The sequence below is a fragment of the Staurois parvus genome, unplaced genomic scaffold (assembly GCF_062004578.1).
Source record: "Staurois parvus isolate SC_StPar_1 unplaced genomic scaffold, SC_StPar_1.0 ptg000019l, whole genome shotgun sequence".
Lineage (NCBI taxonomy): Eukaryota > Metazoa > Chordata > Amphibia > Anura > Ranidae > Staurois > Staurois parvus.
The window spans coordinates 14,138,005-14,158,444 of record NW_028317815.1 but is presented as its reverse complement, the minus strand read 5'-3'; the positions used below and the strand labels follow the sequence as shown (position 1 = coordinate 14,158,444).

Sequence of the window (20,440 nt, the reverse complement as noted above, 5' to 3'; positions counted from 1 at the left end):
ATGCAGATTAGCAGCATCTATATAGTACACATCTGTTAGCCTAGGTTCACACATATGCATGTGGAAATCACTCCGTTTTGTAGTGCAAGCATAGCAGTGCAAATTGCATGTGATTTGTCTTTAAACATCACTTTTCTCTCTCTCTCTTCTGCAAGGCAAAGGCAGTGAAAAACGCATTGTCCCATTGAACTCTATAGAATGTGATTTCTTTTCGCACAGTCCAAAAGTCACGCAGGACCCTTTCTCAAACACGTGATACAACTCTACCGCATATATCTGAATGCCTTCTATAAGAATACGTTAAACTTTAGTTGTCATGCAAATTCAGCCTCTCAAATCGCATCACAAAATGCACGTGTAAACCAGAGCTAAAAAACATTGACTTGTGCACAAAAGTCCCAGTTTATCAGCATGGTCAATGCATGATTTTATGCACGTAATTGTGGGGTCAGACCTGCACTGCACTTTGGCCCAGAGATATATCTTTAAGTCCATTAAAGTAGGCTGCCCTGTGCAACTGTGCTGAACGTTACAGACATACTAAGGATTTCTTTTTATATATTTTAGGTACTACAGTGCAACAATTCTACAGATGTCAGGTGTGGATGATGACAGACTTGCTATCTGGCTTGCATCTATTACAGCATTTACAAACTTTAGCTTCACGCTTGTTGGAGTTTGGCTTGTAGAGAAAGTTGGTCGACGAAAACTCACACTTGGAAGTCTTACAGGTATGTGCATGGAGTGGCATTTATTTGTGTATAACAAATGATCAGTCAGTCTTGTATGTGAATTTCTTTTTTTCATAATGCCAAAAGTTGGAAGTGTCACACAGAAGGAAGTATATTTTTAGTATACTTTCCCAAAACATATAGCCCTTATGCATGAAATGGAAGAAAGTTGATATGGTATTAAATTGGGTGCATAGATCTTCATTAGAGTCCAAGACTTGTGATTATTGTTGGAATCATCCCTTACTGGGAATAGGAAATGTGTGTTGGCGTGTTCCTGAAAATTTTCATGACATTAGATAGAGTGCATAACTATACCTGACTTCCTTGACTTTTCCATACATTGTAAACAACTTGGAATGAAAATGAATTTAGTTGGAATTGCTAATATTGGTTTACACAACACACTTAAATATTGAATGTGCAAAATGTTTTTATTGTAACTCAAGTTAAAACTGAGTTCCATACACAGGATATTACTTAGACATTTGTACGTTTGTGTTCCTTTTAGGGTATTGTACTTTAATTTAACAGCTGGTCTCTGTGTCCCAAAAAACAACATCATATGTTATTTTCTCACCTTGAAAAGGCACCTACATTCTGTCATGGGGACTTGGCACCTCAGCCTAATTCCTATCGGCTGTGTGTTCAGTCTTCTCAATACCCCTCAGTAGTTCAAAGCTAGCAGTGCTCACATCCCCACAAAGTCACCGCCTGCTGTAGGTGGATCCTAGCATTGAGTGTAGACGGGGCTTCTCCTGTTTTTCCCAGCACAGTCCACTCCTATTGTCATTTTTTTTATTCTACCTCTGTGCCCTTGTCTTCCCTGCTAAAATGATCAGGGTTCTAAAGCTCTCTAACAGCTTAGCAAGGTTGCAGCATAGTGGACTTGCTGCCCTTTCTCCCCTGCCTGTTTACATGAGCCCACTGTGGCACTGTTCTGGGCAATCAAGCTATGCCTGATTCAAACATTACCAGCAGTGTACATGCAATGATACAGTGCTGATACTGCTAGAATCTGATATAGCACATCTGCCCAGACAATGCTGCAGCATTGACACGGAATTCCTCTGCACATATGGCAGCCCACAGCAGTGCTGTTGTGAATACTGATCTGATACTGTTTTAGCAGGCATAATTTTCTTGCCCTGCACAATGCTCCCACCCACCTCAACGCTGACAGTGCTGCAACAATGAGAGGGGAGTCCTCTGCTCCTCAGTCACCACCCTTACTCCTTTGCACAACGGTGCCCTATGGTTTCTACCTCCTGTATGCTAGCCCCATCCCATCGGTTGCTGAAAGTGCCTGCTCTGAAAACGGTCTGTTTTCAAGATGCTATATCTCCACAAAGGAGAAAGGTAAGAAAAACAATTTGATTTATACTACAGAGGAAAGGGGAGCGAGAGTCATAGATTGATTTATGTTGCCCTGAGATCATCTTTAACCACTTCAGCTCTCGTACCTGTCTACCTCTAATGGACCAGAGCAATTTTTACTTTTCCACTGTTGGCCTGTTTGGGGATAACTTTGTCAATACTTAAGATAAAGTAATATATACATAGTTTTTTTGGGAGAAGGGTAAAAACTAGGCTTTTTTAAACAAAATTGTGAATTTTTCTATTGTATCTAAAAAACCACAAGATATAAACAATTTTATGTTTTGGGGGGAGGCTCTGGAGGTACATTGCCTGATCCACCTGGCAATGATTGAGTGGGAAGCAAGAGGCCCCACATGCAGAACAAAGAGGGGACCTGGTCTTGGAAACAGACTGTAGCTAGACAGACTCTGACAGCCCTGACCTCACACAGGCAATGTAGTGCAATTTCCTTGTCATGTATTGTGCCAGGACAAAGAGATGAATGTACAATGGTTTTGATTTATTAGAACTGGAGAGTGCAAAATCTGGTGCAGCTGTGCATGGTAGCCAATCAGCTTGTTCAATTAGGATTTCACAAAAAAACTGGAAACTAATAGATTTATATGCAGAACTGCACCAGATTTTGCACTCTGCAGTTTTAGTAAATAGGTTTGTGTGTCATCGGCATAAAGGTGGTAGTTGAAGCCATGAGAGTGTATCAGTTGGCCAAGGGAGGAGGTGTAGATGGAGAATAGAAGGGGCCCAAGGACAGAGCCTTGAGGGACCCCAACAGAAAGGGGGAGTGAGGGGGAGGTGGTAGCGTTATAAGTAACGCTGAAGGAGCGTTGTGATAGGTAGGACGAGAGCCAGGAGAGAGCAGAGTCTCTGAGGCCAAGGGAGTGTAGTATTTTGAGGAGGAGGGGGTGGTCGACTGTGTCGAAAGCTGCGGAGAGGTCGAGGAGTAGAAGCACTGAATAGTGGCCATTAGCTTTGGCGGTTAGCAGGTCATTGCAGAGTTTGAGTAGGGCAGTTTTGGTGGAGTGTAGGGGACGGAAGCCGGACTGTAGGGGGTCGAGGAGGTTGTTGTCGTTGAGATGGGAGCTTAGGCGATTGTAGACTAAGCGCTCAAGGAGTTTGGATGTAAATGGCAACAGGGAGATGGGTCTAAGGTTGTTCGGGTCAGTGGGGTCCAGGGAGGGCTTTTTAAGTATGGGAGTGATGTGCGCGTGCTTCAGAGGGGTGGGGAATGCGCCAGAAGAGAGGGAGAGATTAAAGATGTGGGTGAGGGAGTGTAGGATGGAGGAGGAGGGAGGTCGTAGGAGTTGTGAGGGGGCAGGTGGTGAGGTGGGCTTCAGAGAAGACCTTTGTGACCTCCTCAGTGGTAGTAAGGTTGAAGGAGTGGCGTGTTGAGGGGGCTTCAGTGTGAGGGATGTTAGGTGGGGTCTGAACAGTGGTGAGGCCGAGGGAGAGGGGTGATGAGGGGATTGCTGTGTGAGAGGAGATAGGTGGGGAGGAAGTTTGAGCAGCAGCGATGTCCCTGCGAATTGTGTCAATCTTGTTTTTGAAGTGATTGCCAATCTCGAGGGCGGTGAGTGAGGTGCTGGGTGGAGGTGGGGGCGGAGAGAGTAGGGAGTTGAAGGTAGAGAAGAGCCGGTGAGGATTGGAGGAGAGGGTATTGATGAGGGTCAGGAAGTAGGCTTGTTTGGCAGCATGGAGGGAGGAGGTGTAGGTGTGGAAGGCAGATTTATACCAGTTGGGATCTGGTTTTGCGCCGTAGTCGCTCCAGCGCACGACTGCGTCATTTGAGAGTTTTGGTATGATCAGTCTGCCAGGGCTGGAGCGGTCGAGGTCTGATGTTTCGTGTGGTTAAAGGCGCTAGCGAGTCAAGAGAGGTTGACAGCGAGTTGTTATAGGCATTCGGGGCAGGACAGGGGAAGGATGCTGTCGTAAAGTTGATCAGCTGCAGAGTGGGGGGGTTCAGGTTGCGGAGGTTTCGGCTGGTAATAGTTTGACATTTGGAGGGGTGGGCGTTTGAGGACGAGGAGACAGAGAAGGTAATAAGGTTGTGGTCAGAGAGAGGGAAGGGGGTGTTTGTGAGGTTGTGGGGAGCGCAGAAATGGGAGAAGACAAGGTCGAGGATGTTCCCGTAGGAGTGGGTGGTGGATTGTATGCACTGTGTGAGTGAAAAAGAGGAGGTTAAGTGGAGGAGTTGTGATGTGGCCGGGTTGTTGACAGGGATGTTTAAGTCTCCAAGGATGATGGTGGGTAGCTCGAAGCAGAGAAAGAAGGGTAGCCAGGCGGAAAAGTCATCAAGGACAGGGATACGGGTCCAGGAGGTTGGTAGATTACAGCAATCCTCAGGGGGGTTGGGGAGAATTGTCAGATGCAGTGGGCCTCGAAGGAGGAGAAGGATAGAGAGGGGGGGTTTGGGAGGACTTGGAAGGTGCTCAGTGGTGACAGGAGCAGACCAACCCCACCACCTTTACGACCGTTGGGTCTGGGTGAGTGGGTCCAGATGAGACCTCCATAGGAGAGTGCTGCAGGGGAGGTAGAGTCAGTGGCTTGGATCCAGGTTTCCGTGATCGCTAGGAGGTTGAGGGAGCTGGAAACAAAGAGGTCGTGGATGGCGGTGAGCTTGTTGCACACCGATTGGGCGTTCAGGAGTGCACACGAAAACGGGGGGGGGGGGGTTGGGGAGCAGGGGGACAGATATTAGGTTGAGGGGGTTGCGGCAGGACGTGGAAGTGGGAGGGTGCCTTGTGGGTGAGCGAGGTGGTGAAGGGCCAGTGTTCGGGGAGATGTCCCCCGCGGTTCGGAGGAGAAGAAGGGCGAGAAAGGTGGCATGGGAGCGGGATGTGCAGGAGCGTGTAAGTCTACCAGTGGAGGTGTTCGGGTCAGTGGGAGAGTGGAGTATTAGGAGGAGGTGGTGGGTGCTGTAGAGGGGCGAAGGAACTAGTGAGGGCACAATATACAGTTGTTTGGGAGGAGCAGAGGGATATAGAGAAGAGATTTTGGGAACAGAGGAGAGGAATATGAGGAAGAGGAGTGGAAGAGGGAGGTACACGGGGTGGTGGACAGGTGTGGTGGGAGGCTTGGTTGCAGGCTTGGTTGGCTACTATCTAGGACTTGAAAGAAATTGGAACCTCATAAACCCTACCAGCCAGGTGACAGAATTTAAATGCACATTCCTCAGGTCAGCTGTCACCTATGTTTCATATCATGGATTATGAAGCTGTTGGTTTTAATTCAGAGTCCGCCCGACATCCCTCCTTAAACAGAGATTGGCCAGTTACTCAGAGCCACCCCCTTTGCTGGGGAACTTTAAAAAACACAGGCTGTAGGCCTAAAGCAAGCTAAACACATCTCCCAATTTTAACATCGTAACAGCAGGAGATCAAAGACCCTTCGCTCTGCAACTTGGATCTGCTTACCTTAAGGCTGAACATGGCAAGTAACTTAACCTTTTAACTTCTCCCTGTTATCTCTTTGCTGTGCTGTTTTCTATGTATATATAAATATATATCTTAGTTACATTTTCTTTGTAAATATTTTATTGCACCTGTTTGACTCTTTTAGTAATAAATCTTTCTTTCTGAAAGTGTTAAACTGTTTCTAAGCGCTTACTTGCAATTCACGAATTCCTGCCTTTTGAAGAGACGCTACTGTGTTTGTTTAATCCTCTGCCCAATCGGCCTACGGTGACCGCATTGGACAGTCGACTTTTCAAACATTACAGTGTACATTGGATAAAGAGAGTTTCCCCTTTCTCTGTACAAAAAGGGGTGGTGGCAGTGAAGGGTTAGTTGCGTAATTAAACCGACCCAGTAACAAGCGCATTCAGGCTGCCGATGTGTCGATTGCGTTCCATTAGCTGGACAATCGTTGTGCAGGGCGCAGCTGAGTGTGGCATTGTTATGCACGTCACACCGCGGTTTTAGATCGGCCGGTCCTTCGGTCACGAGTTTGGTGAGAAGGTCTGGGGTCTGACGCCGCGGGCGTGACGTATTGTTGGTCGCGGTCGTGCGATTGTCGCATGTTGGTGGCGGCGATCGTGCATCCGTGACAGCAACCGCCAAACCCAGATATGTCCAACAGATTGCCAGACAAGTGTGATTGCTCACTGCAGAGAACATGTCTCCACTGTTCTAGAGTTCAGTGGCGGCATACTTTACACCATTGCATCCAATGCTTTGCATTGCACTTGGATGCAGCTACTCGGCCACAGAAACCCATTCCATTAAGCTCTCTACGCACTGTTGTTGTGATATTCTAAAGGCCATATGACGTTTGGAGATCTTTAGCTATTGACTCTGCAGACAGTTGGCAACTTCTGTGCACTGTGTGCTTCAGCATGAGCTGACCCCGCTCTGTCATTTTACGTGGCCTACCACTTTGTGGCTGAGTTTCTATTGTTCCCAGTTGTTTCCAATTTGTTACAATACCACTAACAGTTGAATCTGGAATATTTAGTAGCAAGGAAATTTCATGGATGGACTTATTGCACAAGTGGCAGCCTATCACGTTACCACGCTTGAATTCACTGAGCTCCTGAGAGCAACCCAATCTTTCACAAATGTTTGCACACACAGTGGATATAAAAAGTCTACACACCCCTGGTAAAATGTCAGGTTTCTGTGATGTAAAAAAATGAGACAAAGATAAATCATTTCAGAACTTTTTCCACCTTTTAATGTAGCCCATAAACTGTACAACTCAGTTGAAAAACAAACTGAAATATTTTAAGTGGAGGGAAGTAAAAATAAAAACCTAAAATAATATGGTTGCATAAGTGTGCACACCCTTAAACTAATACTTTGTTGAAGCAACTTTTGATTTTATTACAGCACTCAGTCTTTTTGGGTATGAGTCTATCAGCATGGCACATCTTGACTTGGGAATATTTGCCCACTCTTCCTCGCAAAAACACTCCAAATCTGTTAGATTGTGAGGGCATCTCCTGTGCACAGCCCTCTTCATATCACCCCACAGATTTTCGATCTGATTCATGTCTGGGCTCTGGCTGGGCCATTCCAAAACTTTAATCATCTTCTGGCGAAGTCATTCCTTTGTTGATTTGGATGTATGCTTTGGGTCATTATGCTGAAAGATGAAATTCCTCTTCATGTTCTGCTTTCTAGCAGAAGCCTGAAGTTTTTGTGCCAATATTGACTGGTATTTGGAACTGTTCATAATTCCCTCTACCTTGACTAAGGCCCCAGTTCCAGCTGAAGAAAAACAGCCTCGCAGCATGATGCTGCCACCACCATGCTTCACTGTGAGTGTGCTGTTCTTTTGGTGATGTGCAGTGTTGTTTTTGCTCCAAACATATCTTTTGGAATTATAGCCAAAAAGTTCAACCTTGGTATTATCAGACCATAACACATTTTCCCACATGCTTTTGGGAGACTTCAGATGTATTTTTGCAAAATGTAGCTGGGCTTGGATGTTTTTCTTCGTAAGAAAAAGCTTCCATCTTGCCACTCTACCCCATAGCCCAGACATATGAAGAATACGGGAGATTGTTGTCACATGTACCACACAGCCAGTACTTGCCAGATATTCCTGCCGCTTCTTTAATGTTGCTGTAGGCCTCTTAGTAGCCTCCCAGAGCAGTTTTCTTCTTGTCTTTTCATCAATTTTGGAGGGATGTCCAGGTCTTGGTAATGTCACTGTTGCGCCATATTTTGTCCACTTGATGATGACTGTCTTCACTGTGTTCCATGGTATATCTAATTGGAAATTCTTTTGTACCCTTCTTCTGACTGATACCTTTTAACAATGAGATCCCTCTGATGCTTTGGAAGCTCTCTGAGGTCCATGGCTTTTGCTGTAGGATGTGACTATGATGATGGCAGGTGTGTATTGACTCCTATTTAACATGATTTTGAATGTGATTGCTTAACTCTGAACACAGCTACATTCACAGTTATAAGAGGGTGAGCACACTTATGCAACCACATTATTTTAGTTTTTTTGTTTACTCACCCCCCCTCCCCCCAAAAAAGAGTTCAGTTTGTTTTTCAACTGAGCTGTACAGTTTATAGGTCACGTTAGAGGTGGAAAAAAGTTCTGAAAAGATTTATCTTTGTCTCATTTTTTTTACATCACAGACACCTGACATTTTAACAGGAGTGCATAGACTTTTTATATCTGCTGTATGGAAATAGGGATCCCAGGAATTTGTCCACAGATGTCAGCTCCTACAAGGGAGCCTGGCAAATTGTCCCCAGTCCATCAGACTATCACCTACTCTGCTCACCTTTAGGTGCACTCTGAAAACCTACAAAAAAAGAGAGGTTGTGAAAAGAAATTCACAAAGAAAGCGGCTACATTATGAACAGAATGTGATACTCAGAAAAATTTCCAAAAATTATGCTTTATTACACATACAAATTTGACATATGGGCAATCGCCCTGGTTTACCACCACCTCAGTATGAGACAATACACACAGACCTAAAACCATATAAAAAGACACCAGTACCGGTCTAAATACACAGTATGCGTATATTTATATATTTTTTCAAGAGCCCTAGGAAACAGCTGGTAATAATCACAGATGAATGGGCCCCAACCACTTGTGCCAGCATAGGAATGTACTGCATTATTTACATGACATTTATGTTTTGTTTCATATAGGCCTTGAGGCATGCCTCCTTTTTGACGCATACTGTGCTTGCCGTACTGCATACATGTGATATTTCTTTCTATGGTATAATTTTTTGAAACTCCCTGTTTGGGATATAACCACTCTGGTAGTAGCATAGTCTACATATTATAACACGTGTTATGGTATACCTATGGTATAATTTTTTGTATACACCTCCTTTGGGAAGTGTTCACCTATGCGCCAGTGCCACAGGGACTCTAGATTCTTGTAGTCATTGTCCTTTTTGCACAGGTATTTAGACCGGTACTGGTGTCTTTTTATATGGTTTTAGGTCTGTGTGTATTGTCTCATACTGAGGTGGTGGTAAACCAGGGCGATTGCCCATATGTCAAATTTGTATGTGTAATAAAGCATAATTTTTGGAAATTTTTCTGAGTATCACATTCTGTTCATAATGTAGCCGCTTTCTTTGTGAATTTCTTTTCACAACCTCTCTTTTTTTGTATGCCTTTTTTGGCTACTGAATGGAGACCATTTACTGGGTGATACGGGAATTTATTGTACGACCTCTTAATAACTATCTTTAACAAATGTATCTTTTGGGTTCTTATGGACCTGTTCTCATAGAGGTTATCTGACTTTTGGAAATTTGGTTTGCCACTACCTCAGGTGATGAGTGTTTTATTTTTTAAGGCGGCTGGAATGTATTGATTGGAAGGGCTTGCAGTCATGGCATTTATACCAGGAGAAGAGGATGAGTTGGAAATGCATCAAGCCTTTGCAGCAGAAGGCCCAAGTTTATCTACTGAAGATGAGGACATTAAAATTAAGTTTCGGGAACATAAAAAGCTTGTTATTAAACGTCTCAACCGGAAATGGGATGTATGTTTTTTGGAAGCCTATATTAGACAGAGTATTATCCCACGTGGCCTGAGAAGTAAGGTAGTCCCAGCTGAACATTTACATAATGAAAGGTTTCTGGAGAAATGGAAAATGCTATGCATAGAACATGGGATTAATGGTATGAAACTTATAGTTGAGGAGGAAAAATTACAACTTGAAGAATTGGATCAGGCTATTAGTAAAAGTGCATTTGGATTAGATCCTTTTAAAAATCAGGAGAATTTTGAAAAATATAATGAGCAATTGAAAAAGGAAGTTGAAAAAGTACAAAAAAATCTGAGAACTACCAAACAAACTAAATTTAAACGTGACCTTAAGGATTGGGAAACAGGTGAGATATTTGATCTCACTACAAAAAGAAGTAGAAGTCGATCTAAACGAAGAGGATTTCGTTCACACTCTAGATCAATGGGGGAAACCATGTCTAGTGAAAGTGATTCTGAAAATCTTGGGAAATCAGTTTCTTTTTTAGACCAACAAAATGGAGAACTTCCTCGTACCAATCAATTACAGATGGGAAGAGGATCCAAAAAGAAAGTAGAGGAATCCTTAAAAAACAAACATCAGGAAGACAAGGGCAGAACAAGAAGTCAGAGGAGGTAGTAGATGAAAATATTCATGATAAAAAGGTAATCAATTTGGCTAATTTTCCACTCAGAAGGGAACATATTTCTTTATTAAATAAAGGTATGTCCTTTTCACCAGTGACCCCCATGGATGAGTTCGAGGTATTTAAAGATGTTAACTTATTTTTAAGAAAAGTTTTCTAGAGAATGATACATGGCAATCCCACTATGTTGGAGGATATGGCCTCTGACTCGTCCATGGAGGATCGCAAGATGCTTGATATGTTGATATCTCTCATGGAGGAAAATGAGGATGGTGATGAGAACGAAATAGACCTGGATAATCACAGTAATGTGATTAGAAAAGTCGATCTGAATATTAGATCGACGAAAATGCCGAAAATTCGTTCCAACATGAGGATTTTGACATTTCTAGATTTTGTTGCTGATGATCTTAAAAATCTTGAGTGGAAAATGCCAATTGGTGACAATCTTACTAAAAAAGAAAGAAAAGCTCTTAAAGAATTAAAAGAGACTAAGAATATTGTAATTAAAAGAAGTGATAAAGGGGGTAATGTAGTGATTTTAAATGAACAAAATTATGTTAGGGAGGTGAAGCGCTTATTAAGTGATTCATCTACCTATAGGAAAGTAGCCACTAATCCTTTTCATATGGTGGCAAAAAAATTTAACTCTATCCTAACACTGGGAAAAGAAGTGGGTTTGTTAACTAAAAAAGAGTATGAGTATCTGAGAACTGAAGAATTTAATCACCCTACTTTTTATATTATCCCCAAAATACACAAAAATCAAGAAAACCCTCCGGGTAGACCTATTGTTTCTGGCATTAATGGTCCCCTAGATAAAACAGGGAAATATATAGATCTGTTTCTTAAAGACATGGTCCCTAATCTCCCCTCTTATGTAAGGGATACTAAAGACGTGTTGGCTAAGATTGAGAATATGATTATTAATGAAAATTCCATTCTAGTGGGAATAGATGTGGAATCACTTTACACCTCTATCCCGCATGAATGTGGTGTGAGATCGGCCTCTTACTTCCTTGACAAAACATATCCTACTTTGGGAGGACAGAATGAATTCATTAGTGAGTTGTTGGATTTTGCATTACGACATAACTTTTTTCAATTTATTAATACCTTTTATCAACAGACTAGAGGTACTAGCATGGGAGCACCGTGGGCTCCGGCCTACGCATGTCTTCATTTAGGTTTTTGGGAGGAGCAGGTTGTCTTCAGATCATCAAGATTTCTTGTTAATGTCCAGATCTGGTTAAGATATATAGATGATGTGTTCCTTGTTTGGCGAGGAACATCTGAGGAATTAAAACTTTTCATGGAAGAGTTAAATCAAAACTCCTTCAATATTGGACTTACACATGTATCTGACGAAAGATGTATTTCTTTTCTGGATCTGGAAATTAGACTTGAGAATGGAAGACTCCTCACAAGGACATATAGGAAACCAACTGCTGCCAATACCCTATTAGAGGCTAGGAGCTACCACCCACGTTCACTGATTTCAGGGATTCCAGTGGGACAGTTTTTGAGATGTCGGAGAAATTGTTCAAACATCAATGACTTTAGGATGGAGGCTCAGGACCTCTATAAAAGATTTAGGGAAAGGGGGTACTCTCACTCTCAAATTAGAAAGGCTCGAAGACGGGCATATCAAACTGACCGCAAGGATCTGTTATCTCCTAAAAAGGATGAGAAGGCCAAATTAAGTGATCAACCTGTAAGAATGATAACCCAATTTGGAGCCCAATGGCAAGATGTAAAATTAATATTAGAAAAACATTGGAAAATTTTAACTCAATGTCCCAAATTGAATAGGATTGTAGGTGAACGCCCCCAGATGGTAGCAAGAAGAGCACCAAATCTTGGTGATCTCCTTATCCATTCTGATTATCAACCGTTAAAACAAACAACATGGTTAAAATCGCGCACTAAGGGGATGTTTAAATGTGGAAAATGTCAAATCTGTAAATATGTGGATCGTACGGACTCTTTTTCTGATTCAGGAAACAACACTCACTATAAAATTCAAAGTCTCATAAATTGCTCTACAGTAAGAGTGCTATATATTTTAACCTGTCCTTGTAAGAAGATGTATATAGGTAAGACCAAAAGACAACTTAAGGTACGAATAGGTGAACATCTTAGAGATATTAGATCAAATGACCCTGAAAGTAACCTTGCACAACATTATGCTAAATATCATGGAGGTAAACTGGACGGTACAAAAGTGAAAGGTTTCTATGCATTGCACTTTCCACAAAGGAGAGGGGACTTTGACAGAGAATTGCTTAAAAAGGAGAAATATTGGATATATAAGCTTGATACATTATACCCTAAGGGGTTAAATGTGGAATGTGATCTCCAAGTATTTTTGGATAAATAGATCTACATAGTTATGTACCCTTATATTTCCATATGTTGACTAACCTATGGCATTTCCCTGTTTTCATTAATAGTTGGATTATATGCTAAGTAATTAAGGTTAATCTCTCTTTTTTCGCATTTGGGAACAATATTGATGATCTTATGATATAAGTTTGAGTATATTTTCTCCAAGAATAACTATAACATAAATGGGCATTTGAAATCTGGGTACTTTTGATAAAAGAATTCATAATGAGATCCCTTAGTCAACATTGCCATCTTGTGGTGGCTTTATGGTAATTTATATTGTACTTTTAGGAATTTGATTTAATAAATAGGCCTGGTAATTCTTTCACTAATATTGCCATCTTCTGGTGAGAATGTGGTAATGTCTCAACTGATCATTATATTTAATCTATGCTCTTTTGATTTATACATGTATTGTTAAAATTGCTAAGCCTTTCCGTTCTCTGATATTTCCAGTCGCCTGTTTTTAATTGTATTCAATAATGACCAGCAGCTGTGCTAAGTATTTAGCCCCTTTTTTTTCTCCATTGGGAATAGCTGCAAGTTAGTTTTTGCATAAATGGGTGGGTCTTAACCCACTATAAATAGGAAATTGAAATGCAGTTGTCTCATTGGTCCTGACGAAGCTGAGTGAGATACGCCCATCGGCGAAACGCGTTGACGTCATACGTCAGATACGTCACTTCCGGTCATGCGCATTAGGTGGAACGCACGCTGACCTACAAGGAGGAAGCCATTTTTCACATGCCATGAGGCAAGCTTAGGCAGCACAGGCGCCGAGAAGAGGCTGGAGCCCGCGGTATATCGGCGGATGTCAGCGGTGGCTCCCTGGCCTCCTTGGCCTTGTATGGCAGTACCTATGAAGGATATTCTTTCCTCTCCTATTATCCATTGCACAGGTGGTGAGTGGACTGTTGCGGGACACTAGATATATGGTCCTATGTGACATATATGACCTATATATCCTTTATAGAGTGTAAGCTCTTTCAGTGACTTTCCACATATTGTCTGTTTCACTACAGGATGGGGACATCATGGTGCTTTGTATAGGAAACAAGATATACCACATGTATTTCAACAGGCAGAAGATCTATTGGGATGTGTCTTGTTTTTCTCACAGAAAGTGGTATGTAGTCCACATGTAGTGGTGAAGAAACCATTTCAAGCAGTGCGCTGCTTTATGCATCTACCCTTCCATCCTGGGAATAATGGGACATATATATATATTTTTTCAAGAGCCCTAGGAAACAGCTGGTAATAATCACAGATGAATGGGCCCCAACCACTTGTGCCGGCATAGGAATGTACTGCATTATTTACATGACATTTATGTTTTGTTTCATATAGGCCTTGAGGCATGCCTCCTTTTTGACGCATACTGTGCTTGCCGTACTGCATACATGTGATATTTATATCTATGGTATAATTTTTTGAAACTCCCTGTTTGGGATATAACCACTCTGGTAGTAGCATAGTCTACATATTATAACATGTGTTATGGTATACCTATGGTATAATTTTTTGTATACACCTCCTTTGGGAAGTGTTCACCTATGCGCCAGTGCCACAGGGACTCTAGATTCTTGTAGTCATTGTCCTTTTTGCACAGGTATTTAGACCGGTACTGGTGTCTTTTTATATGGTTTTAGGTCTGTGTGTATTGTCTCATACTGAGGTGGTGGTAAACCAGGGCGATTGCCCATATGTCAAATTTGTATGTGTAATAAAGCATAATTTTTGGAAATTTTTCTGAGTATCACATTCTGTTCATAATGTAGCCGCTTTCTTTGTGAATTTCTTTTCACAACCTCTCTTTTTTTGTATGCCTTTTTTGGCTACTGAATGGAGACCATTTACTGGGTGATACGGGAATTTATTGTACGACCTCTTAATAACTATCTTTAGCACTCTGAAAACCTACCTCTTCAGGGAAGTCTACCCCACCCTCAGCTAATTAGTGAACTCCTTCACTCTTCCTACCACTCCATCCCCCACAGCTATTTCCTCCTGTACCACTATCCCCTCCCTCCTAGATTGTAAGCTCCAAGGAGCAGGGCCCTTGAACCCCTCCTGTATTGAATCGTATTGTTACTGTACTGTCTCGTGTACTTTCTCCCATTATAATGTACAGCGCTGAGCAAACTGTTGGCACTATATAAATCCTGTATAATAATGTCTTCTAAATAGTATAATGTACCTTTTAGGTTATTGAGACAAGCAGCTAGGCCCAAATAGAGGCAAGGCTGACAGAGTCACTGAAGGCAGGCAGTGGATCAGGCTGGGCACCAGAGAATTCACATGCTCATACTAAATAAGTGCAGCAACAGTACAAGTCTTTTCCTCCAGAAAGGTGGGAAAGGAGCAAAAAGATGACTTCCCTTTTCATCCTGTTGCAGAGGAACAACCACCAGTCAGCTGAAATATTGGGTTTCTAATGCCATAGCTGGCCTTCAAATGGTGTAATGACTGAATGAGATACAAACATGAACATTTGCATTGGGCAAATGTGTATTCATGTGTCTGTTGAGACATTCAGTAGACACATGCATGCACATTTGCCCAATGAGTAAATCTCACCTGCCTGCGTATGAGCTGAAGCTGACAGCAACTAGTGCTACACTAATCCTAGGAGCCATCTTGGACCCATTAGCTGAGGACATCACGTTAATTACACTGTATGTCATTAAGCATTTGTGTAACAAACATAGAAAGTTAACATAGCCTTTTGGCTGCCACAGGCAGCATATAAATATCAGCAGCATGATCAATGGCACTGATTTACACACTACCATTATTTACATGTTCACCCTGTGAATAAGTGACCTTGGCCTTTAATCATAAAATGAAAAGGGAGATAGCTGGCTGTCTGTGTTCCTTCACCTGGCAATCCTGGCATTGAACTCACTGGTGCAGGCACCCAGTGTTATCGGCTGTCGCAGTGATATGTAAACCAGCCTTCTTATTGGAGCACAGCATTTTACCATGAGATCCCGTACAGGTGGCAACCCTGCAATGCACTGTAAGCCAGTAGCTGTCATGTTCCTGATTAGATTGCCTGAGAGTGTTTATTGGCTGTTGTGAGCTATTCAGTGACACACGTTTAATTACAGTAAGTCAATTCAAGGACCAGTGCTGTGCTTAATGTTTATTAATGTAAAACTGTATATTAGATCATTCAGTAGACCCTTCATAAGGTACATCACTTTCATTTACGATGCATAAAAAATGTTTTGCCATAAAACTTTTACATAGATATATCTGCAAAAGGAGACAGCCTTAAGTGATCTAGAAGGACCTAATTTTCTGACTATAGAAAGTTGGGTACATATTTATTCAACTGGAGATATCATTCCCTCATTGAAGAAGCAGAGCCCATCTGGGAAATATTATTAAAAAAAAAAAAGTAATAGAGGAAAAAAAGAAATGTTTTTCTAATTGTAAATAAGGGTGATATTTTACAAAAAACATATGTTTCAGCAATGTATTATTTACTGACACCTGAAAAGTCCTTTGTAAGCAGTTTTCTTATTGAAAATGCACAACTATAGTGTTTTCAGATTTTCCTATTTCACTGTTCAAACTTTTGAGAAAGTTGTAAAACCAGCCATAGACGATGCAATTTTCTTTCCTGCAACCACAGAAAAATCACTCAATTCCCCCCATAAACACTGACTGTGGACTGGGAATTTCTCCCATGGAGCTATTGTGTTCTCCCGGCGGAGGCAGCTCCCCTGGCAATAACTGCATGAAAAATCCAACAGGCTGGTTGTACCCAAGTCGTATAACAATCGATTTAGGTACAATTGACCTGCCCATAGATGCTTTGAATAGCTAAGCAAGGTCAGGGGACCTCTTCTTGGTGGTACATATTTTCCGTAGCTCAATATTTGTTGCACAGAGATGTTTATGTACATATGCTACACTCCTGAAAAGGTTTCAGTAAAGACTTCCCATTTGTAAGTACATTCAGTTGTATAAACTACAAACAATCAGAATTGACTACTGAGATCAGCGTAGTAAAGACAGATTCTTCTTCGTTGCTTTGGTTTATTAAACTTGGGAGTAGGAAACACAGGGCCATATAGCATTTATCAGATTAACAGAGTTTAAAAAAATACAGCTATTGGAATGTTTCCTGATATTGTCAGATAAACGTTGCTGTTCTAATGGCATATGTTTTTAGGTACTACGATGGCTCTTATTGTTCTTGCTCTGGGCTTTCTGTTATCTGCTCAAGTCTCACCACCAGTTACATTCACCCCGACAGATCCCAGAAGTCAAAATTCTAGTTGCACAAAATATAGGTGAGTGTTTTGCGTACGTACTAATTATTTCACTTCTGTGTTGCTGTTGGTAACTTTTGCTTTATCTTTACACTTCCTGATAATATAAACCTACAGTATAGATGAAAAAATGATTGACAAACAAATATTTTAAAGTGATACTAAAATTAAATGTTTTAATGTTTAAAAATGACAAACATGTCATACTTGCCTGCTCTAAGCAACGGCTTTGCACAGAGCAGCCCCAAACCTCTTCTTCTCGGGTCCCCTGCCAGTACTCCTGGCTCCCCCTCCACCCCCCCCCCCCTGCTGAGTACCCCCCGTAGTAAGCTGCTTGCTATGAGGGCACTAGTGCGTGGTTGCCCCCCCATCCCCACATACTTACCTGAACCCGATCTCAATCCAGCAATGTGCACAAGAGCAGCAGCTCCCCCAGCTTGCATTTTCCTCATTGGCTCAGAAACAGCAGCAGGAGCCATTGGCAACCACACACTAGTGCCCTCATAGCAAGCAGCTTACTACGGGGGTACTCAGCAGGTTGGGGGGGGGGGGGAGCTGGCAGAGGACCCAAGACCCCCGGCTGGGGGTTGCACACAGCATAGAATGCATAAAGGTATAAAAAACCCTTTAACCACTTTAAAGGTTACATTGTTTTCTATACATTTTGATAGTGTAGAATCTTTGATTATTCAAATAAGACAACCTGAGGGGGAAGATTAGCCCTTTTGCTGTGAAGACTCACTCCACCAGGCTTGTTGGTGCTTCATGGGCTTTTCAGCTTTAGGCCTTCTCAGGTATATAAAGCTGCCACCTGGCCTTCTGTGCACGTATTTGCCAAATTTTGCCAGGTGGGTGTTCAGGCCTCTAGGTGGTCCTGTTTTCTTTTTAGCTGGCAGGGCAACCAGATATACAATATGAATGTCTTTAGATTGGTAAGCTGTGTTCAAACGTGGACAAGAAGAAGTTATTGAGTTTATTGATAAAGTGACGAACTCACTGCTTACTATTCCATTCCATTTACCTCATAGCAATTAAACAATGCCTCTCCTTTTGTTCAAAGAAAGCACACATTCTTTTTTTAAGTCTGTTCCTAGTTTGGACTGGTATGCCCTTAAAGTGATTGTAAAGTAAAGATTTTTGACTAAAATGAACTGGCTTTGTTTTTTTCTTTTTATAACAAGCATGTTATACTTACCTGCTCTGTACAATGGGATCCCAGTTGGCACTCAGGCTCCTCCTCTTCTCTGTGTGCCCCCATAGCAAGCTGCTTGCTGTGGGGGCACACGTGCGTATTTGCTCCCGTGATGCTTTTGTCTAAAGAGCTGCGCTCCATAGACACACACCCTGCCCTCCACTCCCTTCTCACAGCATTTAATTGACAGCAGCCTGCTGCCCGAGTCCCTGTGAGAAAAGAAAGGGGAGAAAAGACTTCAGCAAGGCGCAACGCTGGATCCCGGACAGGCTCAGGTAAGTGTTTTAGGGGGAGAGGGAAGCAGCGGGGTGTTTTTCACCTTAAAGCAGGGAATACATTAAAGAGGTAGCAAATTCTTTTTTTTTTTTTTTGTTTTACCTCACCTTATTAAAGGCTTACCTGTATGTACTGTAAATATCTCCTAAACGTTCACAGTTTAGGAGATATTTACTTTAGCAGCGCTGGTAATGTCACCAGTGTATGCTCACTGTGCTCTCAATGTATGGTGTGGTGCTCTCAATGGATGGAAAACCGGGTGAAGATGAAAGCCCCATGGAGCCATGACAATGCTCCACTGGAGGGCTTCGTTTTCAGGTAAGTCTTTCATAATTGCATCACATACTAGCACATTATGGTCTTCACTTGCAAGGAGAAGATTTTTTTTTAGATTTATTTTTTGTGGTTTACTACTGTTTTACAGTAAACCACAATCAGCCTTTTAGAACCACTTTACATTTATGATCCCCCTCCTTCTCCACTAACTTTTTTTGGGCAACATGAATAAGCTGTGAGTCTGAACCACAAATGGGGTTGCACAATCGCTTCTTTAGGGGTTTGTTAAATATTATATTTGACCGTTAATCTAATAGCTTAAAACAGCATCTGTTCATTTCCTAAGAACAACAATAACCTACTTATGTTAAAAACCTCAGCCTTACTGTAATAGCCAACAAAAGCGAACAGTCTATCATCAATATAACTACTTATTTTTACAGCTTTTGTAATGGATGTATGCTGGATCCCAATTGTGGATTTTGCTACAAGATCAATGGGTCACGTATTTTCGATTCTTCTTGTATCCCAGTTGACCCAAAAAGTACAGGACATTCTGCATGGGGCAGGTAATATATTTTACTTATTACATAAACATGATGAATGTATGGATTGATATATACAGTGACGTTTGTTTACAGCAGAACATGAGCCAAAAATAAAGAAGATAAACAATGTTTCAGTCCAATGCAATGTTCATATTCAATCCAAAGACACCCACCCACCCTACAGCAATTTATTCTGCAACCAGATGCCCTCAGTCTGATGACCAGCATTTATTTACCCACTTTCCTTAAACCCAGATTGTGCTAGACCCACCCCAACCTGTGATTGGACAGCAAAATGAAAAGCAGAACAGTGAAAAGGTCATCTCTCTGCCACAGTTTTCTCTTTCAGTCAGCATGCTTCTTGTCAGCACATGAACTGATTGGCTCTTTGTGTTGCGTTTGATAAATTTTTTTTTTTTTGTTAAAAAAAATTAGAGGAACACTTTGTAAACACATCAGATCTCAATGGGGAAAAATATCATGCTGAATATCTATACTGATATGGACTGAGTAATGTGTTAGGAACGTAAGGATGCCCCATCGTTTCATGTAAATGAAAACTGTCAACCTACAGAGGACTGAATTCAAAGACAACCCGAAAATCAAAGTGAAAAAATTATGCAGCAGGCTAGTCCATTTTGCTGAAATTTTCAGACCCTTTCACGTCTGTCACGTGCTCAGGGTGAACCTGCTCTCATCTGTGAAAAGCACAGAGCACCAGTGGTGGACCTTCCAATTCCGGTGTTCAATGGCAAATGCCAATCAAGCTCTATGGTGTCGGGCAGTGAGCACAGGGCCCACTAGAGGATGTCTGGCCCTCAGGCCACCCTCATGAAGTCTGTTTCTGATTGTTTGGTCAGAGACATTCACACCAATGGCCTGCTGGAGGTCATTTTGTAGGGCTCTGGCAGTGCTCATCCTGTTCCTTCTTGCACAAAGGAGCAGATACCAGTCCTGCTGATGAGTTAAGGACCTTCTAGGGCCCTGTCCAGCTTTCCTAGAGTAACTGCCTGTCTCCTGGAATCTCCTCTTTATTAGGTACATCTTGCTAGTGCCAAGAAAATATCCCCCACACCATTACATTATCACCCCCAGCCTGAACTGTTGATACAAGCCAAGATGACTCCATTCTTTCAAGTTGTTTATGCCAAATTCTGACATTACCATCTCAATATCGCAGCTGAACCAGTCTGCTTCTTCTCTGACCTCAACAAGGCATTTTTGTCCACACAACTGCCTCTCACTGGATATTTTCTCTTTTTCAG

At 42.0% G+C, this 20,440-nt stretch overlaps 1 protein-coding gene across 2 annotated transcripts in view; it reads left to right on the top strand.

Annotated features, from left to right (window-relative positions):
* SLC2A13 (solute carrier family 2 member 13) overlaps positions 1-20,440 on the top strand; it is a 282,752-nt gene that overhangs the window by 206,853 nt on the left and 55,459 nt on the right. For both annotated transcript variants that reach the window (XM_089685016.1, XM_089685010.1), the window contains exons 5-7: positions 568-731; positions 16,784-16,904; positions 19,071-19,196. In XM_089685016.1, coding sequence (XP_089541142.1) covers positions 568-731; positions 16,784-16,904; positions 19,071-19,196 — 411 coding nt within the window. The remainder of the gene's footprint in view (positions 1-567; positions 732-16,783; positions 16,905-19,070; positions 19,197-20,440) is intronic.